At 51.9% G+C, this 24,056-nt stretch overlaps 1 protein-coding gene across 1 annotated transcript; it reads left to right on the forward strand.

Annotated features, from left to right (window-relative positions):
• Nucleotides 1-10,659: 10,659 nt before the first annotated feature.
• LOC120653846 (cell number regulator 1-like) lies at nucleotides 10,660-12,068 on the forward strand. Its single transcript, XM_039931530.1, has 4 exons — nucleotides 10,660-10,895; nucleotides 11,035-11,106; nucleotides 11,234-11,446; nucleotides 11,658-12,068. Exons 1-4 carry the CDS (start codon nucleotides 10,715-10,717, stop codon nucleotides 11,747-11,749), a joined length of 558 nt encoding a protein of 185 aa, XP_039787464.1. The 5' UTR covers nucleotides 10,660-10,714; the 3' UTR covers nucleotides 11,750-12,068.
• The last annotated feature ends 11,988 nt before the right edge of the window (nucleotides 12,069-24,056 follow it).

Below are 24,056 nucleotides of genomic sequence, written 5' to 3' on the forward strand. Positions count from 1 at the left end.
TTTTGACCCGCAACAATCAACGGGCCGGGCACGGGCCGTGATTTTTGACTCAAAACCCGACCCAACCCGAAAAACCCGACCCAAAGGCCAAAAAACCCGACCCAACCCGAAAAAAACCCGACCCGACACGCCCGCGCAGGGTGCACGGGCCAACCCGACCCGACCCGGTGATAGGTACGGGTCGGGCGCGGGCCGTCCTATGCGACCCGTGACCCGACCTTGACCCGACCCGAACCCGACCCGACCCGACGTTTGCCCAGGTCTAACCTAAAGGCTATTATAGATAACAAGGCCGTTATTTATACTGTCTCCCGGTCTGCGCAGTTAGGCCGGCCGGAACCCGGAAGAAGGCGCCGGAGATTTGCGCAGTTCGGTTGCCGCACGCTTGGTGCGAGCGCGGCGCCGGTCGTGGACGAGGACGACACGGGAGCGTGGAATTCGTGTGCGTTGTTAGGCGGAGGAGAATCAACGAGCTGATCCCCGGAGACGGCTTGGCATTTTGACAGATGGTTAAGATTCGTTGCTTGAAACGGGAAGGCCCGGCATCAGAATTTGTGGATGGGATGAGATCGAGCATGGATCAATTGAAGAATCGGATGCTTTCTCCCTTTGCTGCGCCTGCATTGTTCATGAGTGGTCCTGTTGCCTGCTTCTGCTCGGTTGTTGGTGGTCTCGTCTGTCTATCTGGCAACAAATAAATTTGCTAATGAGAGCAAGTATTATTGATACATGTTGCCAGTATACGGCCATGCTGTCAGTCGTAACCAAGTAACCATGCTCTAGTTTCTAGAAGATGGTCGAGACGCGACGTTGCTCACAGATTCGTAACGACTAGCAGGTTGCTTCTGAGGAGCAATGACGCATTGGCTTAGCCATTGGGTAAGCGATGATCAAGAATTTCAGTAAATCCTAAGTTGATTCTGCCTTATAGCAGAAGTAATCGGTCTCACAGCTGGTAGTTTTAGGCAATAGCCAGGATAAGAAGAAATTAGTCTGCCATTGAGTATTGAACTTCCAAAGCTCTCCCATGTGAGGAGCAGTCTTCAAGGACGAGCAAACCAATGCCACTGTGTCCATCGACTCAAGTCTGAATACGTACTACCCTTTTTATGTCTCCGACACCTGTAGTAGACTTCAATAAAATTGAATCTCTGGCAGCGTTTGGTTTCTTGTCGCATCTAAGATTTCACAAAAATACAAACTTCCGCATACTAAAGATAGTCTATTTGCAAAATCTTTTCAGGGATGGATGTAACTTTTTGAGATGAATCTAATGACGGTCATTAATTGATGATTTGCTACAGTGATGCTACAGTAACCGTCCTCTAATCACGCGGTCAAAGGGCTCATTATATTCGTCTCGCGATTTACACGGGGTGTGGAGGTGGTTTTGTAATTAGACTACATTTAATACACTAAATTAGTGGTCAAAAGGCCAAAAAAATTTCGCGAAATTTTTTTCAGCCTTAACCAATCACAGCCTACCAAACTGACTTCACCAAACACAGCCTACCAAACTGGTGGCAAACTTACCTCCAGATAACACCTTCCCCCCACTAGGACTGCATTGTTCATTAGCAAAATGAGCTGCTTAACTGCTAAATCAGAGGATAATTTTCCCGCACTTTCCAGTTCCCTAGTCAGATTCTGAATCATGCGGTTAACACTTTGTGTCGGGTACCACGATTAGGGACACCCTAATCGGAGTACTAAGATCGCTTTAAAACGCAAACACATATTAAGACAACTGGGCCCACAAAGGCCCACGGCCTCCTTCCAATCTGGAAGAAAGGAAAGGACTCAACGGAGCCCAGCGTGCGGCCCATTCACATCACCCTCGAACCCGCGGGACGATCTCCGCCTCGCTCGAGGGTCCCTCTCGGGCCCGCTGGACAATCTCCGCCTCGCTCGACGGTAGCGGATCTATCCTCGAGCGGGTGACTCATCTCCGCCTCGCTCGAGGCCACCCCTCGGCACAAGGGACAGACAGCCCCGCCGCCCAACCACTCGCCGTACGAAAGGCATTAAAGGCCAGCCACTCCGCCACGGCGCCCAGGACAGACGGCGTCAGGCCGCCACTCCCACAATGGATGTAACCGGGGTCCCATCCGCTGACTTCGGTCACCGCTCCGCCATCCCGGAGGCTGTAGCGGCACTGTGGGACATGCGACGCGAGACAAAACAGGCTCGGCACTGCTCCCGTTACTGTTCTGCCGACACCGACCATACGGACTCGCCTCCCACTGGGGAAGGGGTCCGGCGAGGTCACCTGTCCTTCCGGGAGGAGCGCTCAGCGCACACAGGCGGAGCCCCGGACCTCCCCCCTTGAGGAGCCCGGGACCTCCACGTGTCCCCCGGACCTTATAGTGTGCACGCCCGCACTCCGACTAGGTGGTCCGGGGCCGTCGCGCGCCACTACTGCCGCTGGTGCATGCAGGACCCTAGACCGCAGGGCCCACTGAACACCACCGCGGCGTATATAGACGACCATGCACCAGCGACAACCACGCCACCTGCAGGGACACTGCAGGACGATCGGCGCGATCTTCGCAGGACCGAGGACGATATCCAGGATCACTGGGACGCGCGCCACCTTCCCACAATGTACTTCCTACAGTGTCTGACCACTGTACCCCCGCGATTCAGGGGAGGACGGCGACTTCCATGCCCCACTAATGTACGCCGCCCCTCCTTGTGACTATAAAAGGAGGAGGCGAGCTCCCCTTAGCGGGGACTGGTCTCTCTGGCTTCTCTCTTCCAAGAGGACGTTCAAGGGCTACTAAGCACTCATCTCAACCGACTCCACTTCTAGCAGAGACTTGGGAGCTTCCCTCCCTCTCTCACCTCGCTTGTATCCTCTACTGCAAGCACTCCGGGTGCAAGATAATACAGTGCCCTCGCACACCCCCCTTGCTGGACGTACAGCCCCGCGGCCTGAACCAGGATAAGCCGTGTGTTACTGTGTTGCCTCTTGCATCATCATCTGGGACGAGGAAACACACATCATTTACTAGTTGGGATCCGGGGCCCCCGGGTCGGGACACCGACAGTTGGCGCGCCAGATAGGGGGCGTTGCGTGACATTTTTCTCTCTTTTTCACATTTGATCTCCAGGGATGGCGAGCAGGTCCAACCCATACCCTATGGGTGTCTCGGATCCGCTCCCAGCGGGACATATGATCCGGTTCGGGAGTCTCGAGTTTAGAGCAACCGGCAACGGTTACCTCATGCAGCTCCTCTCGCCCGGACGCAACCCCGTCATTCCGACTTCACCAGCCCGGCGCCACGGAGCCACCGTGTCGTCATCACGTGCCTCGGCGTCATCTGCGCCGGCATCGTCACCTGCTGCGGCACTAGTGCCTCCCAGGGAGGGCTCGACCTTGGCATCGCCCTTCCCCTTCGGGATGCGCAACGCTGCCGCCCACGCCTCGTCAACCAGCGTTAACTTCATCGAGCATGAGGATCTGCCGGGTCATCATCTTCTGTCGATCCACAGCCTCATCGCGTCGTCTCCTGACGAATCCTACCCCGAGACGGCGAGCTCGATCGCCGACGACGTCAACATCTTCATGAATAACTTCACGGCCGAGGAGGCCGAGCTGGCGACGGCTTACTGCCTCCCCTGCTCCGAAGACTCCAGCGAGGGGGAATTCGATCTTTCCCGGGAGTGCTTCATGGTGGACCTTGCGGACGAGCAGGACGACAACGCCCCAAGCAACGACGGGGACGGCGGGGCGGACGCGCGGGCAAAGCAACCGGTGGTCCCGCCTGCAGCCCCTTCCTCGTCAAGCTCGGCGGCGCGACAAGCTCAGCTGGCGCAGCTCAAAGAGCTTCATGCCAAGCACGACGAGCTGCGTCAACAAACCCAGGAGCTACGCGCCGCTCTCGAGCAGCAGCGTACCGCGCGTGGTGCACATGCCCAGGCGGCGGGACGTGTTGCCCGGGAGCGCATCCTGGCCAACGACAACGTCGACAAATCTCCGGAACTGCAAACGGCCGGCGAAAAACTCGTCGCTGCGGCCTATCTACTTCAAGCTATGCCTAAGCCATCGACGCCCTCGGGCCGCAACCTGCGCCGCGAGGCACAGGAGCTCATCGAGCAAGCTGCCGTGCAGCAGGCCGTGAGTTCTGCGTCTCGTATGCGCTCGAAGGCCCCGGAGCAGCCTGGCGGGACTGCACACCAGGACCGCGAGGTTTCTGTGCACACACCACCAGCACGAAAGGGCAAGGCAGCCGTAACACCCGGTGCGAGGGCACCCTCGGTGCACGAGCGCATCGGAAGAGTTCCCGTAAGGGAGCTAATCTGTGACACTCGCGGGCACGCTGGCGACGGCGACGCCCACAACGTCATCGACGGCTGGAGTACACCCCTCGACGGGGTGGACGCTTCGACCCTGAGCACGACAGGGGTGAGTCGCCGGAGCCTCCGGGCACCCGGGTGTTCAGCCGGGAGATTCGGACAGCATATTTTCCCCCGCGCTTTCGACAACCCAACACCCTCGTCAAGTACTCGGGCGAGACTGACCCTGCAGTATGGCTCAACGACTACCGCCTAGCGTGCTAGCTAGGCGGTGCGACGGAGGACGCGGTCATCATCCGCAACCTTCCTCTCCATCTCGCTGACGCCACACGAATGTGGCTCGAGCACCTGCCTGCGGATCAGATCCACGACTGGGCCGACTTGGTCCATATCTTCGTGGGCAATTTCCAGGGCACGTACGTGCGCCCTGGGAACTCCTGGGACCTCAAAGGGTGTCGCCAGAAGCCCCGCGAGTCCCTGCGCGACTACGTGCGACGCTTCTCCAAGCAATGCACCGAGCTCCCCAGCGTCACCCACGTCGAGGTCATTAACGCTTTCCTCGAGGGTACGACGTGCAGAAACCTGGTACATGAGCTCGCGAGAAGCCGACCCGTCAGCACCAATGAGTTGTTCGACGCTGCCACCAACTACGCCGCCGGCGAGGAGGCTATTGGTGCCATCTTCGACGACAAATCGAGCAAGCGCAAGGTCGATGCGCCCGCAGAGGGCAGCCACATCAAGTCTAATACCCCCGCCAAGAAACTGAAGCGGGGGAGGAAGGGAAAGAAGCCGGTGCCACCGACCTAGAGCGTGTCGGGGCAGGCAGAGGACTCCGAGGAGGCCTTCGCTGCCGCCCCAGACCGCAAAGGGCCTCGAGGCCCCCCTCGAGGTGGTGGTGGCCAATTCGACGACATGCTAAGAAGCCGTGCCCTTACCAAAAGGGCCCGGTCAATCATACCCTCGAGCAATGCGAAATGCTCAAGAAGTATTACAACCGCATCGCGCATCGCGACGAAGACAAGAAGAAGGATGCGGGCGACAAAGGTGTAGATGACGAGTTCCCCCCAGTGGAGAACGCCTTCTTCATCTTTGGAGGAGCAACGACGAACTTGACTTCTCGACAACGCAAGCGCGAGCGCCGGGAAGTTTTCTCCGTCACCAAGGCCACGCCATCCTACCTCGACTGGTCGAAGGATACCATCTCCTTTGGCCGCGAGGACCACCCCGACTACGTCCCGCATCCGGGACAGTACTCGCTCGTTGTCGACCCCATCATCGGCAACACCCGCTTCTCCAAGGTGCTCATGGACGGAGGCAGCAGCCTCAACATCATGTACGCCCACACCTTGGAGCTTATGGGGGTCGGACTGGACAAGCTCCGCCCCAGCAAGTCGCCATTCCATGGCGTTGCGCCGGGGAAGCGAGTCCAACCCCTCGGCCAGATCGATCTACCTGTCTGCTTCGGCACGGCAGCTAACTTCCGCAAGGAGGTACTCACTTTTGAGGTGGTGGGGTTTCGAGGATCCTACCATGCCATCCTTGGTCGTCCTTGCTACACCAAGTTCATGGCCGTCCCCAACTACACCTACCTCAAGCTCAAAATGTCGGGTCCAAAGGGCGTCATCACCATCGGCTCTTCGTTCGAGCACGCCTACGAGTGCGACGTTGAGTGCGTTGAGCGCGCGGAAGCTCAAGCGGAGGACGAGGCCCTCGCAGCCACCCTCGACAAAATGGCAAGCGAGGCCTTGGACTCCACGCACCGACATGCCGGGAGCTTCGAACCCGCCGAGGGTATCAAGAAGGTGCCCCTCGATCCGAGCCACTCCGACGACAAGGCGTTGCAGATCAGCGCCACACTCGACGACAAATAGGAAGTGGTGCTCGTCGATTTCCTCCGCGCCAACGCAGATATCTTTACGTGGAGCCCCTCGGACATGCCTGGCATACCGAGGGAGGTCGCCGAGCACTCCCTTGATGTCCGACCCAACTCCAAGCCGGTGAAGCAGCGCCTACGACGCTTCGACGAGCTCAAGCGCCGGTCGATCGGCGAGGAGTTGCAGAAACTTCTGGCGGCCAGATTCATCAAAGAGGTATTCCATCCCGAGTGGCTAGCTAATCCAGTATTAGTGAAGAAAAAGAGTGGAAACTGGAGGATGTGTGTAGATTACACTAGTTTAAATAAGATATGTCCGAAGGTTCCCTTTCCTTTGCCATGAATTGATCAGATTGTAGATACTACTGCGAGATGTGAACTCCTATCCTTTCTTGATGCTTATTCCAGTTACCACCAAATCAAGATGAAAGAGTCCGACCAGCTCGCGACTTCTTTTATCACACCCTTCGGCATACCAAGAGCAACCAAACCTAGCGAACCCTCGCGAGCGCTTTATGAGACGTGTCTATGGACCACGAGCCGACCCCTATCGAACGGGGCACAGACGTCCGCTTGAACAACCCGCTAATAGCTCACTGAAGCAGCCATAGCTCGCGGCCCGGGCATGGGTAGCCTGGTGCGCTTCACCCCTCCTCCCTGCGGAAGGACGACGAGGGTCGTAATCGAAGTCGAGGGTTCCCCTGAACGCCTTCACACGGGCCTGGGCTCGGGGGCTCCTCGCACACCACGATTCAAGCCGCACCCTCGAATAAGTCGACGACCGTCAATTGTGAAGCTCCACGTGTCTAACCGAACCCTCCGCTATTGACGTGCGCTCTCCTGATGGTTACGCGGAACGCCGGGCCGCTGTACCAGCACTAAAAGTGCCGAGGCCGGTTGAAAGAGTGCCGATGCCGGCTGAAAAAGATGCTGGGCAGCCGCCCCAGTAAAGCTACCCAGTGGGACGACGTTTATAGCACTTGGACGAGCACAAACTCTCCTCCAAGGCCTCGGGGGCTACACCCGCGGGTGCGCTGACGCGCCCCCGCAAAGGTGACTTCACACATATTCGAGGGTCGTAACTCTATGTACACCCCTATACCCTCGGTAATCCTCCCCGTAGAGGAGAAATGGGACTTTATTGCTCAAATGCAAATAAAGATTACAAACGGTTACCGGCGTGAAGCCATCGAAAGATACAAACATGTTGCCACCTACGTGGCAATTTTCCCTGTCTTGGGGAGAAGCGAGCCACGAAAAAAGGCACCGAGCCCCTAGCTGACGCAACAGCGAGGCTGCTAGTGATGCGAAGAGCAGCCCCCAGACCACACGGGTCCAGCGGGATTCTTTCCTCGCAAGCCTTCTTCTAGCGTCTCCTCCACCGAAGACCATGCGGGGGGTCGAGCTGGCGGACAGCGCCCTCCGCATTGTCTCCCCGAGGGCAACCTCATCGCCTGGGGGGACGATGCAAAGAACAGCCCCCCGACCTGGCACTAATGCCATGGTCAGGCGTCTCCATCCCCCTTCAGGCCAGGGGACATCGCAGAAGCAGGACCCCACGGGCCCAATGCTCTTCTGCTGATCCCACTGAACCTGAGGGATGGAGCGCACGCCCACTCCGGTCTTCCCCTACTGCTCGCAAGCATTCTTCTAGCACCAAAAGCCTAAAAAAGCCAGGCCACCCCATCTGGGGGCCGGTCACAAAAAGGCAAAGGAAACATTACAAGATTTCGGCGAGGCTGGAAGAAAGAGTTGGAAGGTTGGAGAGGAAAGGGAACCCCACGACCCCTATTTATAGCTGCGCCGGGCACAAAGCTTCAAGCTTGGCGAAGAGCGGAGGCTTGTAGCACCCGTGACGACGCGGCACTCCACGAGACACGACCAAACGAAATAAAGCGGAGCTGAGCCCCTGGACGCTAAGCGGTGCAACGTCGGCTCTTGCCGGCTGCCCTCGAACGGTGCGCCGCAAAGCGACCAGGAACGCCGGGGCCAAGGCCCTACGTGCGGGATAGCGCGATGAAAGCACCAGCTGCCAAGCAGCGGGCGCCACCGTCGCCCTGGCCCCCTCAGCACGCGGACACGTCTTGTCCTTTAAACAAACAAACAAAGAGGCGCGCGCCTCGAAGTACTCCACCCACGGGTGTACCACCCCGACCGGCGTGTTGTCACATCCGCTGAGTTGGCACACAGGCGCATCTGGCAGATGCGCGTCATTGACTGATCACGTCAAAGGGGAAAATCACCGAATCACCCTTTGGCCGAATCCCCTGACTCAACCAAAGCCTCGGGGGCTACTGTCGGGTACCACGATTAGGGACACCCTAATCGGGGTACTAAGATCACTTTAAAACGCAAACACATATTAAGACAACTGGGCCCACAAAGGCCCACGGCCTCCTTCCAATCTGGAAGAAAGGAAAAGACTCAACGGAGCCCAGCGTGCGGCCCGTTCACATCACCCTCGAACCCGCGAGACGATCTCCGCCTCGCTCGAGGGTCCCTCTCGGGCCCGCTGGACAATCTCCGCCTCGCTCGAGGGTAGCGGATCTATCCTCGAGCGGGTGACTCATCTCCGCCTCGCTCGAGGGTAGCGAATCTACCCTCGAGCGGGTAAGCCATCTCCGTCTCGCTCGAGGCCACCCCTTGGCACAAGGGACAACCAGCCCCACCGCCCAATCACTCGCCGTACGAAGGCATTAAAGGCCAGCCACTCCGCCACGGCGCCCAGGACAGACGGCGTCAGGCCGCCACTCCCACAGTGGATGTAACCGGGGTCCCATCCGCTGACTTCGGTCACCGCTCCGCCATCCCGAAGGCTGTAGCGGCACTGTGGGACATGCGACGCGAGACAAAACGGGCTCGGCACTGCTCCCGTTACTGTTCTGCCGACACCGACCATCCGGACTCGCCTCCCGCTGGGGAAGGGGTCCGGCGAGGTCACGTGTCCTTCCGGGAGGAGCGCTCAGCGCACACGGGCGGAGCCCCGGACCTCCCCCCTTGAGGAGCCCGGGATCTCCACGTGTCCCCCGGACCTTCTAGTGTGCACGCCCGCACTCCGACCAGGGGGTCCGGGGCCGTCGCGCGCCACTACTGCCGCTGGTGCATGCAGGACCCTAGACCGCAGGGCCCACTGAACACCACCGCTCCGTATATAGACGACCATGCACCAGCGACAACCACGCCACCTGCAGGGACACTGCAGGACGATCGGCGCGATCTTCGCAGGACCGAGGACGATATCCAGGATCACTGGGACACGCGCCGTCTTCCCACAGTGTACTTCCTACAGTGTCCGACCACTATACCCCCGCGATTCAGGGGAGGACGGCGACTTCCATGCCCCACTAATGTACGCCGCCTCTCCTTGTGACTATAAAAGGAGGAGGCGGGCTCCCCTTAGCGGGGGCTGGTCTCTCTAGCTTCTCTCTTCCAAGAGGACGTTCAAGGGCTACTAATCACTCATCTCAACCGACTCCACTTCTAGCAGAGACTTGGGAGCTTCCCTCCCTCTCTCACTTCGCTTGTATCCTCTACTGCAAGCACTCCGGGTGCAAGATAATACAGTGCCCTCGCACACCCCCTTGCTGGACGTACGACCCCGCGGCCGGAACTAGAATAAACCGTGTGTTACTGTGTTGCCTCTTGCATCATCATTTGGGACGAGAAAACACGCAGCATTTACTAGTTGGGATCCGGGCCCCCGGGTCGGGACACCGACAGTTTGCAACGACTCATTGCGTTTGGAGTACAAGACATCCACTTCTCACCCCACCTCGTAGCTGTCGTTATGTTTTTAGCCTTTTGAAACATCCATGTACTAGTGTCAAGTATCATCCTTCTTTTTATCATCTCATAGAGGAATAAAATATGTTGTGATGGTGCATCTGAATGTGCATATATGCCGATATGCTAAAGCTAATGATGCTCAGTGCTTCAATAACCATTAACCAACTCCTTTCTTCATTGCGATGAAGGACCTGTACCTGCATCCCATTTCCGTCCAAAAGGAGCACAACAATTGCTAACTTAATTTCTGAACGAAACGTGCATTGCTACATGTTGGCATAGCAACCACCACAAGAATCCAAGAGGAGGAAGCTTCAACCGTGGTGCATTATTTCGGGGGTGTTTAGTTTCCAAAAAAATTTCTACAGTACCGTCACATTAAATTTTCGGACACATGCATGAGACATTAAATACAATTGAAAAAAGTAATTAATTATACAGTCTAACTGATTACCACGAGATGAATCTTTTAAACCTAATTAGTCTATAATTAAATATTATTTGTCAAATAACAACAAAATATACTACAATACCAAAATCTAAATTTTTTCACCAACTAAACACACGCTTGGTGCAACTGCGCGAGCGTGACTTGCCGGAGACTCTCCAGTCGAGTCGCCGCCTGGGAGTCTGGGACCCGGCTGCCTGGCGCCGTAGAGATAGAGAATCATTAATTATTTAGTTTCAAAAAAGATAGAGAATCATTAAAAGCGGAGCGGAACCAGGTCCTGCCTTGCGCGTCGCCACTCCCAAGCAATGTATTCCTCGCCCCCTCCGGACGCTTATAACAAGTTCAGCGCCGGAGCTCCGCCAACGGCGGCGCCGCCGGCAGCGTACCAGCAGCACGGGGCCGTGAACATGAACCCCTCACGCCCCGGCGCCGCGCTGCGGACATGGTCCACCGGCCTCTTCCACTGCATGGACGACCCGGGGAACTGTAAGTAGCCGTCGTCCCTTCTCTGCTGCTGCTTCCTCTTCAGAGTTCAGAGCAACGGCGCGCTAGGCTGCCATGCCATGGCCACCGGAGCTCTAGATACTCGCTGCCTCATCACATCCGTTTCTTTCGTGGAGATCAGGTCTCATCACTTGCCTGTGCCCCTGCATCACGTTCGGGCAGATCGCTGACATCGTGGACAAAGGCACCTGCTGTGAGTTTGTTATTTCTCCCCCCTCCTTCCAGCTTCCTAACTGCGTGCTATGCAAACCACCCCAAGATCTTGCCGGGGAATTAATTCATCGTACCGCTGCCAAATCAAACCTTGATTTATTTCGCAGCTTGTATTGCGAGTGGACTGATCTATGGGCTCATCTGCGCCTCGACGGGGATGGGTTGCCTCTACTCGTGCCTCTACCGGTCCAGGCTGAGGGCCGAGTACGACCTGCAAGAAGGGGAATGCCCCGACTTCCTGGTCCACTGCTGCTGCGAGCACCTGGCGCTCTGCCAGGAGTACCGCGAGCTCAAGAACCGCGGCTACGACCTGGGGATCGGTAAGCGCTTGCTTTGCTTCAGTCTCGAGTTACCTCAGGCGGTGCCGTGGTGGCCTTCTTGCGGTGTTGGGTAGTAGCAGCTTGCTTCAACGCAACCATTTTTTTTCCTTTTGGAAATAAAAAGCTAGCGACTTTTTTCGGGTGGGTGTGCTCATACCCGACCCGTACGCACTGCTGGATACTGACGTGTCGTGTGTCTATTCGTGAGAAGGTTGGGATGCCAACATGGACCGGCAGAGGCGAGGCGTTGCCAGCGGCACGGTAATGGGGGCGCCGGCCACGCCGCTGGGCATGATTAGATAGGCGATGATGGTTGTGAAATGGCGATGCTTTGCTCCCGTGGTCCTTCGTGTTGCTATGCTGTTAATATTTTTTTTCTCGTCTTGCGAGTGGAGATCAGAACGCATGTATTTAAGATTTTAAGCTGGTTGTGTATTGCTACTTGGTAGTATCTGTACGGTAATCTGAAGTGTGGACAATGTCCGGACCTTTGGCTGTGTACCTAAAGTTCCCTTTGTGTTTGTTGTAATTCGTAATCCGCTCGTACGAGGGGTACTAGCTGTTGGAATTATGGACTTGGTTCATTTATTCTAATCAATGTAATAAAAGAATTTAAACTCCACTATTAAATGTTAGGGAATCAATTGTTTAATTTCATACCGGGATTTCAGAAGGATCTCAACCGACTTAAAGAGTGGACTTCGTGTACACCATTTGTGAAGCCGGTAAGAGGAGGTCGGTGAACCACACGCTCGCCTCGCCGGGCCGAGGGCGGGGCATGGCGAGGCGCGGCCCGGCTGGATGGGCGGTGCGTGGCGCGGCCGGACGTGACGTGCAGGTGCGGTATTTAAAACAGAGACAATAAAACATTGGCATTAACAGGTGAATGATGACACAGAATAAAATCTTTGCAGTTAATGAGATTCATGTGACTCAATTGCACCAGTAATTGCTACTCATCAAAGCCCATTATGACATCCAGGTTCGTTGAATCTAAGGCACCTCCACGCCTATATAAACCAAACCCTCCTCCACTCATCCTCACAACACAGGTACTCCTGCTTAGGAGACCTCTCCCTCTCTCCCACATCGCTAGCACTGCGCGCACAGCTCTAGCGAGAGCAGGCCTCCGGAATCTCTGCTCGCTGAAGGTCCTGCACGGGACGCGGACATATCAGGTTTTTGGGAGCGTCTTGACGCGACTGCTCGCTCCCTGAACGACTACTTCGTTTACATCCCGGCGTGAACGAACGACTACTTCGTCTATATCTCGGCTTGAACGAACGACTACTTCGTCTACATCCCGGCGTGAACGAATGACTACTCCGTCTACTTCCTGGTGACCGTTCGTGGGATTGGACTGCGAACCTCTTCCTGCATCAACGTCGTTCGGCTACTTTAGTCAAGGCGAGTCGAATAGAATGTCTATTCCAACTGATAACGGCGCAACCGGTGCCTTCGGCACTGTCCCGCCTTGGGGTACACTCTAAACCTATTTTGGTTTAACATTTTGTTCATACTTATTAGTGAGAATAAAATAAACACAAGCACATTCTTTGTTCACACATTATCACTTTTTTATGCCATGAAATTGCTTGTAATATTTAGAATTAAAATATACCGAAAATTGCCTAGTTTTCTAACAATCCAAAAACCTGATCATGTTAATAGCCTTTCGGTATCTAGCTTTGCTGCAACAATCAAATCACCTCCTTTTGATGGTTTCAATTGCAAACGTTGGCAAGAACGGCTTATACTATGGTTAACAGTGCTGAGAGTGATGCATGTAAAAGAGGGTAAGCCTGAACAGTTCACTCCAGAGGAAGGGAGTGCGTTCGATGAGACTGATACCCTCTTTCGAGGCTGCGTAATTAGTGTTCTCGCTGAAAACCTGGTGGATTCTTATGTCCTACTGCCAACTGGCAAAGAATTGTGGGATACTCTTGAGGCTCAATATGGAGTGTCTGATGCCGGCAGTGAGTTGTATGTGATGGAGCAGTTTCTTGACTATAGGATTGTCGAGCACCGTTCTGTAGTGGAACAGGCTCATGAAATACATACTCTGGCAAAAGATCTCAAAAATTGCAGCAAAGAGTCACTATGTGTGTTACCCGATAAGTTTGTGGCCGGAGGTATTATCTCTAAGCTGCCACCTTCTTGGAGGGACTTTGCTACTTCACTAAAACACAAAAGACAAGAGTTCACCATAGATGGACTCATTGGGACTCTTGATGTTGAGGAGAAGGCGAGAGCAAAGGACATACGTGGGAAATGAGTTGTTGGTGCTTCTAGCGCCAATCTTGTTCAGAAGAACAACTACCACAAGAATAAGAAAAAGCCACTGTAGAGCCAACCAAAAACTAAGCAGATAACCACCTTCAACAACAAGAAGAAGAAGGAGGAGGAGGGAGCTTGCTATGTGTGTGCTAGTACAGAACACTTTGCTGCAAAGTGTCCGAACCGCAAAGGCAATGACTCCGCCAATATGGTAATTAGCGAGCTTGGAGGAACATCGGGGTACGGTAATTTATTACCTACAGTTCTTTCAGTTTTTTTCACACGAGTGGTGGGTTGACACTGGTGCTAATATTTATATTTGTGCTGATGCTTCTTTGTTTTTTTCTTACCAGGACAGCGGGACTGCCTCCTTGCTGATGGGGAACGGATCGCATGCGTGTGTTTTTGGTGTTGGTATGGTAAATCTGAAGTTTAATTCGGGGAAGACCGTGCAGCTGAAGAACGTGCAGCATGTCCCCACCGTCAAGAAGAATCTAGTCAGCGGCTCTCTACTGTGTAGAGATGGTTTTAAATTAGTCTTTGAGTCCAATAAATGAATTTTGTCTAAGTTTGGTACTTTTGTTGGAAAAAGTTATGAAAGCGGAGGCTTGTTCCGTCTTTCTTTGACAGATGTTTGTAATAAAATTGCTTACAATATTATTAACGTTAATGAAATAAATGTTTGACATTCGAGGCTATCTTAATTTTGGTTGTATGATAGATTTAGCTAATTTGAGTTTAATTTCAAAGTTTACTTTTGTCAAAAATTCTAAGTGCCATGTATGTGTTGAATCAAAACAAACTCGCAAGCCTCATAAGGCCGCTGAGGCGAGGAGCTTGACTGTAACACCCCTGTGTTAATCGTCTCGTTAATCTTGAGTTAACTCGCTAATCGTGGACTCAAATTCGTCGTTAACGCTAATCGCGTTCGCTTAGTAAACATCTACTTAGCTGTGTTCGATCTCGTTTTTGTCCTTGATCCGAGCTCCAAATCAACTTCCGCCCAAAACGAAAGTTGTAGATCTTCTTTTTCTCTACAACTTTTATTTTGGCCAAATTTCAAGTTTCTATATGAAAATTTGAGTTTCAACTGGTCAAACTCGAGCAAAAATCATTTAAACGAAGAAACAGTGCATCTCCTGTGCTCGACACTGTGCCGCCCCGACGCCATACCGGCGTCTGGTCGCCGGCGAGCGACGCCACGCGTCGGCAATCGCGCCCCGACGCCGCTCTTCACCTTGCACTGGCCTGGAAGCTTCCGTTCAGTCCATCCCTATCCCTTTCCCGAGCTGCTGCGCAGAGCACGAGCTCGAGTCGCCGCCGTTCGTCGCGCCGGCCACGGCTCGCCGCCCCACCTCGATTCGTCGCACCCCGAGCTGCGCAACCTCGCCCCGACCCCACTCCGTTCCATCCCGTGCCTGCTCGAGTCGTTCCCCGGCCGAAATCGAGCTGCAGAACTCCGTCCGCCATTGCCGTCGCCCCGAACTCCACCCCGCGCCGTCGAGCTCCCTCTCCGAGGTCTTCTCCGCCCAAATCGAGCCCCTGGTGAGCTCCACCGCGCTCTCCTCTCCCTTCCTGACCCTTTCCTCGGCCGAATCCCACGCCCCCGCCTCCGCCGCGCCGCCGCGGACGCGCTGAGCGCCGCCCGCGCGCGCCGCCGGAGCTCCCTGCTCCAGCCCGCGGCCCCCTACCGCGTGCCCCTAGGCCGCTTGGCCTCCCTGGACCTCGCGCCGCCCCACCCCGTGACCGCCCTGCGCCGCCGCCGGCGGAACGCCGCCGCCGACGCGTGCCGCCGCCCTGCTCCGTGTGCGCCGCCGCCCTGTTTCCCCACGCGCGCCCTGCGCTCTGCCCCGCGCGCGTCCCGCCTCCCGCGCGCCCCCCAGCCGCCGGCCCCCACAGGTCGCTACCCCGCCGCCTGGACGCCGCCTCCGCCGCCGGCCGGGCCGGAACGGCCACGCGCCGCCGTGCCCTGCCTCCGCACCGCCGCGGGCCGCGTTGAGCGCGTGCCCTGCCGCGCCGCCGCGGGCGCCAGCTCCGCCAGGCTGCCTGGGCCGCGGTCGGGCCAGGCCGCGCCGCTGGCGAGCCGCAAGCGGGCCAGGCCGCCGCCGCCGCCACGGTGTCTGGCCGCCCCGCCGGCCACGGCCTGGAGCGCGGGGAGCAGAGGAAGGGGGTGGGCCGGGCTCGCTGACGGGTGGGCCCCGGCTGTCAGCCCCCCTCTTTTATGTTTTTCAATTTGTTTAATTATTCTATTTTCGCTGAAAGTTTGTAATTGCGTAGAAAATCACAGAAAAATGCGAAAAATGCCAAACAAATTTTGTTAGGTTTATAAAATTATGATCTTCAGAGGAAAAATACATAAGCATGCATTTTATCACTTTTGCTCTAGGGAAAATTCAGATTGTGTTTAACCTAGTCTATTTTGTACCACTTGTTCTATAACTCTAAAAATTTTGAAAAATTTGCAGTGCCTTAGTTCTTGTATGTGCAGTCCACTGTAAAAGTTGCAGATGCATAGCCTATGTGCTTGGTTGTGCATCTGTTAGTGTTTGTTTTCCTTTTCTAGGGCTAAAAGAAATGTGTTTCTATATCAATAAATGATAGAAAAATTTGGGTGGCATGCTTACTGCTTTCAAGTTAAGCTAGCAAAATTTTTGTTACTAGAGCTTATGCGCAATTTAGGGTTTTGCTTAGATTGTGCCCTAGCCTTACTCTTTTCTTTATATAAGTGTTGTTAGTTGTTATTTTCATGTATGTGTACCTCAGCAAAGCAAACTCCGGTTTTAATTCTTACTGCTCTAAGCAAGTTAGTAGTAGTTGTTTTTGAAAGGAAACACTTCAGGCTAATTTGAGTTAATCGTTTCATCGCATTATGTGCTCATGCATTGCTCTGTGTCCTATCTGTTGCATGACATATTTTATTCGTGTAGACGCCACGACCGACGCTGTCCCCGAGCTAGTTGCTGAGCCGGTCCAGGAACCACGAGCAGGAGCGCAGCAGGAGGACGTCATTGAGCACGCCCCCGGAGACCTAGTTAACCCCGCTGACCTGCAAGGCAAGCCCCGGAGCATAACCATAATTTAAATTATGCATTGTTTAATTAAGTATTGTGCATTTATGTTCTAGGAGTTGAATGGAACCATAGTATGCATGTTTTCCCTAGGTACCGTGGGCCTATACTAGTATGCAGGTGTCGGTAGAAATGCTCTGCTAAATAGGATTTCGGTAGAAGTCGAGTGATTACTGTCACTCACGAGTTTAGGATCTTGATCCCTTAGCCTTGGCTTTGAAATGTTTTGTTGAGTAAAGAGAATTGGAGACCGGGCGGAAATGAGTTGGATTAATGGTATAGAATGGATGAAAAGAAATCTCCGCCTGTGTCGATTGAGGACCGTTCCGTTGTTGGCAGTGATGACTGAGTTTGAACAGTACTAACCACATGCCGGAAGTAGGAGGTAGTCGAAACCGGTAAGCTAATTACCTGATTTGCAACGATACTTTGAATCGCGATCTGCTACTCTGGGAGTGGAATGATGGCGGGTGTTGGAGTGTATGTCGCCTCCTAGTTCTCTGGGAGTTCGCTGTGAGGGACCCTTCACCCGGGTTTTGGCAGGCGTGATTCAGACGTCGGGGTGATGATGGGAACAGTTGACGTGTGTGGCCCGACGGGGTTTACGCGTGTCGTGTGAGTTAGGTCCACCTTGCAAGGTTAAATCAGATCGATTCGCCGTCTCTCTCGGTTAAGAGAACCTTGTCACTTTGTCACATCGTAGTAAGAAGTTGAATTGAAAACGGGATGGAAAAGACTGGTTTGGAAGTTACTAAAAGATAATCTGTTCCACCATGTGTGTTTTAGATGAATAGGCGAACTTAGTAATACTTGGTATACTAAATGGAGCTAAAATATTGAAAGTAAGGATTCACTTCTAGCAGCTTTTCAGCAAAAGAACTCCAGAGCCAAAAAGCTTTGCATGTCTAGGTAATGGGCTAAGTATACCCAGAGTCGGGTAAGCCTTGCTGGGTATTAGTATACTCAGGGTTGTTGTTGTAACCCCTCTGAGCAGGTTGTGTCCCTGCGGACTTCGAGGAGATCTGTGCGTCCTGGATTGGACAGCCGCTTCCTCCAGGTTGGACCGTCGAGTGGGCCCCGTCTTCCCCGTGAAGATTGGGCAGGTTGGCATCACATCGGTGGGCAGGATGTGTAGCTCACCTTGTATCGTCGTCGTGGTTATCGTATTGTATTTTGAACTCAGTTTTAAACTTCCGCTGTGCGTTTGAACTCTGTTGTTTGTATTTAAACCTTTTATGTAAAACCTGTGTTGTAAATTAATTTGAAGATTTTTGTATGCTGGTAACACCTGTGCTCGTCTTCGTACGGGTCTAAGTGCAATTGTGATCCTGGAGTACAGTATTTTAATCGGGATTTTACCCGACAGCCTGTCATATTACACCATTTTAAGTGCACAGTAACTTGATTTAGTATTAAGATGATGGTTAGTGCATTTAAGCCGGTTTAATTTGGACGGTGCTGCTACATTGACACCCTTAGAATTAATTCATTCCGATTTGTGCGAAATGAATGGAGTGTTGACAAAAGGTGATAAAAGATATTTCATGACTTTGATCGATGACTGCACTAGATTTTGTTACATCTATTTGTTGAAGTCGAAAGATGAAGCTTTACACTACATTAAAATCTATAAAGCTGAAGTAGAAAACCAACTTGAATGAAAGATCAAAAGAGTTAGGTCAGATGGTGGTGGTGAGTACCTCTCAAATTTAATTACTTTATTCTGCGAGGAACATGATATTATTCATGAGAGGACGCCTCCCTATTCACCTCAGTCAAATGGGGTTGCCGAAAGAAAGAACCGCACTCTAACAAATTTGGTTAACGCCATGTTAGATACAGCGGGACTTTCTAAGGAATGGTGGGGTGAGGCTATATTGACTACATGTCATGTCCTAAACCGTGTTCTTACAAAGAATAAAGAGATAACACCATTCGAGGAATGGGAGAAGAAAAGTCCAACACTTTCATACTTACCTACATGGGGTTGTTTGGCAAAAATGAGTATGCCAATAACCAAGAAACATAAGTTTGGACATAAAACTGTGGATTGTGTCTTTCTAGGTTATGCTATTCACAGCGTTGGGTATATATTTTTAATAGTGAAATTTAGAGTACCTGACATACATGTTGGTACTATAATAGAGTCTAGAGATGCTACATTTTTTGAAAACATTTTCCCCATGAGAGATGGAACAAGTTCATCTAGGCAAGTGTTCATCGAGGATGATAGCTCTGCTGAGCCGATAGAACACAATGAACCTACACTTGTGGAAAATTCTGAGGAGGATAACAATGATGCTCCGAGAAAGAGCAAGAGACAAAGGGCTGTAATGTCTTTTGGTGATGATTTCATTGTATACCTCATGGATGATACACCCAGAACCATTGAAGAGACATATTCATCTCCTGATGCTGACTATTGGAATGAAGCAGTGAGGAGTGAGATGGATTCTATTATGTCTAATGGAACTTGGGAGGTCGTTGAACGCCCTTATGGGTGCAAACCGGTCAGATGCAAGTAGGTGTTCAAGAAAAAACATAGGCCAGATGGTACTATTAAAAAGTACAAGGCTAGACTTGTAGCCAAGAGTTATACCCAAAAAGAAGGAGAAGATTTCTTTGACACTTATTCACCAGTTGCCCGATTGACCACAATTCGAGTGTTACTTTTCCTGGCAGCCTCTTATGGTCTTTTCGTTCATCAGATGGACGTTAAGACGGCTTTCCTCAATGGAGAGTTCGAAGAGGAGATCTATATGGATCAGCTAGATGGATTTGTATCTTAGGGTCAAGAAGGAATGATTCGTAAGTTGTTGAAATCTTTATATGGTCTCAAGTAAGCGCCTAAGCAGTGGCATGAAAAGTTCGACAGAACTTTGACGTCTGCTGGCTTTGTTGTGAACGAAGCTGACAAACGTGTGTACTATCGTTATGGTGAGGCTGAAGGAGTGATTTTGTGCTTGTATGTGGATGACATACTGATCTTTGTCACTAGCCTTAATGTGATTAAGGAAGTCAAAGACTTTTTATCTCAAAGTTTTGAGATGAAGGATCTGGGAGAAGCTGATGTTATACTTAATATAAAGCTGGTAAAAGAGAGCAATGGTGGGGTGATTCTTACACAGTCTCACTATGTGGAGAATGTGTTAAGTCATTTTGGTTATAGCGACTATAAACCTATCTCAACACCATCTGATGCCAATTTAATTCTAAGGAAAAACAAAAGGATAATGCGAGATCAGCTGAGATATTCTTAGATCATTGGGTCATTGATGTATTTAGCTAGTGCAACAAGACCTGACATCTCGTTTGCTGTAAGCAAACTGAGCCGGTTTGTTTCAAATCCGGGAGATGATCATTGAAAGGGTCTTGAAAGAGTAATGCGCTATCTAAAGGGCACAATGAACTATGAAATTCACTACACCGGGTACCCTAGGTTACTAGAAGGGTATAGTGACTCAAACTGGATTTCTGATGCTGATGAGATAAAGGCCACAAGTGGATATGTGTTTACACTTGGTGGTGGAGCTGTTTCCTGGAAGTCTTGCAAGCAAACCATCTTAACGAGGTCAACTATGTAAGCAGAACTCACCGCATTAGATACCGCCACTGTTGAGGCTGAGTGGCTTCGTGAGCTCCTTATGGACTTGCCGATAGTTAAAAAATCGATACCGACAATTCTAATGAATTGTGACAATCAAACGGTGATTGTCAAGGTGAACAGTTCAAAGGATAACATGAAGTCATCAAGACATGTTAAAAGGCAGTTGAAATCTGTCAGAAAATGAGAAACTCCGGATTTATAGCCTTGGACTATGTTCGGACGGCTAAAAATCGGGCAGATCAGTTTACAAAGGGTCTTTCACGGAATATGATAGACAATGCATCTATGAAATTGGGCTATGTGATCAGAGATCTCGTGAAGTAGGATGGTGAAACAAACTAAAGTCTGACTGAGAGAAGAGAATCTTTATGAAAAGGGCCCATTCCGTGTATAAGGTGAATTTCTCTTCTAATCTGTATCGCAGGTTGGTCTATACCTTAATGTGTTCCAGGTGGTTTCTTTAAAACAAATGAGTTGTTTTCTTGAAACAACGATGTTGTCCTACAGAATATCTGAAAGGAACATACATATATGAGTCTGACTACTGCTCATGGTCTATGAGGACAGGGTATTCTCTAGAAACTCATGAAGAGTCTGGAGTATGACTTATAAGCTTCAAACCACGGGGATGCTTATGCAGCCTAGTACCAGTGTAGGGCTCTGTTCAAACTTGTTTGCACAAGACTAGCAATTCAAGGCATAGTCCATTGTACAGTTGTGAATAAGTGTATCCTTTATCCTAGATGGAAGTTCAACTTAACAGTCTTTGTCAAATACTAGTATATCAATGAGGGAATGCGAGCATTTCTAGTGTGGCTTGAATTTCTTAGTGGGGATTGTTGGAATTATGGGCCTGGTCCATTTATTCTAATTAATGCAATAAAAGAATTTAAACCCCACTATTAAATGCTAGGGAATCAATTGCTTAATTCCGTACCGGGATTTGAGGAGGATCTCAACCGACTTAAAGGGTGGACCTCGTATACAACACTTGTGAAACCGGTAAGAGGAGGTCGGTCAACCACACGCGCGCGCGCTCGCTTGCCTCGCAGGGCAGGGCCGGGGCCGAGGGCATAGCGCGGCTGGACGTGACGTGCAGGTGCGGTGCGACGTGATGTGCTGAGATGAGAGAACATTTTGCTGTTGAAAGCATTAAAATAGAGACAATAAAACATTGGCATTAACAGATGAATGATGACACAGAATAAAATCTTTGCGGTTAATGAGATTCCTGTGACTCAATTGCACCAGTAATTGCTGCTCATCAAAGCCCATTATGACATCCAGGTTCGTTGAATCGAAGGCACCTCCATACCTATATAAACCAGGCCCTCATCCACTCATACTCACAACACAGGTACTCCTGCTTAGGAGACCTCTCCCTCTCTCCCAGGGCATAGACAAGGGGGCGGGCAGGGGCCTGGCCCCCCTATGGCTCCCAAATTTACATTGAAAATTTGAATTTTGATTAAATTTTTATATAAATTAGCATGGTTTGCCCCCCCTAATAATGAAAAAAAAATAAATTCCTGGCTCCGCCCCTGCTCTCTCCCTTCTCCCTCTGCTGCTTTCTGCATTTCCATCGCTAGCGCTGCGCGCACAGCTCTAGCGAGAGCAGACCTCCGGAGCCTCTGCTCGCTGAAGGTCCTGCACGGAACGCGAGCAATCAGGTTTTTAGGGAGCGTCTTGACGCGACTGCTCGCTCCCTGAACGACTACTTCGTTTACATCCCGGCGTGAACGAACGACTACTTCGTCTACATCCCGGCGTGAACGAATGACTACTTCGTCTACATCCCGGCGTGAACGAACGACTACTTCATCTACTTCCTGGTGATCGTTCGTGGGACTGCACTGCGGACCTCTTTCTGCATCGACGTCGTTCGGCTATTTCAGGCAAGGCCAGTCGAATAGAATGTCTATTCCAGCTGGTAACGGCGCAACCGGTGCCTCCGGCACTGGTCCCGCCTTAGGGTACACTCTAAACCTATTCTAGTTTAATATTTTGTTCATGCTTATTAGTGAGAATAACATGAACATAAACATATTCTTTGTTCACACATTATCACTCTTTTATGCCATAAAATTGCTAGTAATATTTGGAATTAAAATATACCAAAAATTACCTAGTTGCCTAACACTAGGTGGTATGGTTTTTTTAGATTACACGGTATAGTTCAGATATTCACAATTAAGATACTTATAACGCAAGCATACTCTCCCTTTTGAACGCACCTCCTAAGTGGTATGAATTTGACAAGAGATCAAGCGGAGGTTCAGATACCGGATATGAAGGTCAGCAGACTCTACAGGCATGAAGAATAACCTCTGTTATCTTTCGAAAAAAAATACAGCAACCTTTACTACTGACCTATATTCCCTCTACCTCATTTAAAGCATATCTGGATTCCTTCCTCATACCCTCAAAGTTCAGATTAGGACCGGATGGGATGTGGGAATTAGATTTCACCCCTATAATGAAAAATTAGGAAAAATATTGATAGAATGGGTGCGATTATACCATCTATATATTGTTATACACAATTATTGTTAATAGAAAGGTGAGCATCTCCAGCAATTTCTCAATAATCCTTTCCCAATAATTGATATTGGAGATGTCCCAATACTAGTTTGACGATTATTGGGGGGCTTTTGCAGTCTCCCAATACTCTTATCTCAATACAACAACATATTGAGAGACCATGAACTCCCCCCTTTATTTGAGGGGAGATGGGGTGAAATATTGGGACATCCTAATAGTTATTGGAGAAAGAAAGATGTATTGAGGAACTGCTATAGCACATCTTTCTTCCAATAGTAGAAGTGACGGGGGTGTAAACCCGGGGCCCCTGACGGGCCTGACTCGCATGAAGATAAGCCCAACAAGCTCCCTGGACCGGGCGTGACGCGGCCTGCTAGCCTGCCTGGGCAGTTGTCTTCGTTCCTAAGCCAACATAGCCGGGAGCCCGACCCCCCCAGGACACGTGGCGGCTCCCCGACCTAGCGCCCCGAGTCAGAGCCATGCCGGACGACCCGGGACGTGCGCATCAAGAATACCGCTCTCCCTGACAGGCGTGCCGGCCAAGACAGGCCCCCGTGCAGGCTCCACGACGCCAGCTCTCCTTATCTTGCGGCGTAGACATAGGCTACAGGGCTCCCTGACGGAGGGACAATGCCGCCCGCGCGGGCCCCGCGACACTACGGGAGAGGGCGTCAACGAACGTCCCCTCCCGCGCCATAATGATGGTTGCCCCTGCGCACCACTCCATTACGCCAGCGGGTGTGACCGGACACCCCCTGTCCGGCCTCAGTAAGGCACCCCTCTCCGGGTGTGCTGTCCTACGGGCAGGGGCTACGTAAGGGAGACACAAGGTAGCCCAGCAGATGAGGGACGTACAGGTGGAAAAGACTGGAGATGATCCCCGAGCGCCCGTCCGAGTGGCCAGGCCGTCCCAACTGGCCAAAGATGGGACAACGCCTGGACAATCCGTTGCCCAAGAAAATCAACCAGGATCAAGCCGCCCCACTCCCGATTGACCGAGTGGACCCCGACGACTGACGAGGACGAAGGACACCCCGACGGTGTCAAGACACAACGCTAGATATATGTAAATGGGGGGCCCTACCTTGAACTATAAAAGGGAAAGCCCCCCACGTAG

This window comes from Panicum virgatum, chromosome 1N (assembly GCF_016808335.1).
Source record: "Panicum virgatum strain AP13 chromosome 1N, P.virgatum_v5, whole genome shotgun sequence".
Taxonomy (NCBI): Eukaryota; Viridiplantae; Streptophyta; class Magnoliopsida; order Poales; family Poaceae; genus Panicum; species Panicum virgatum.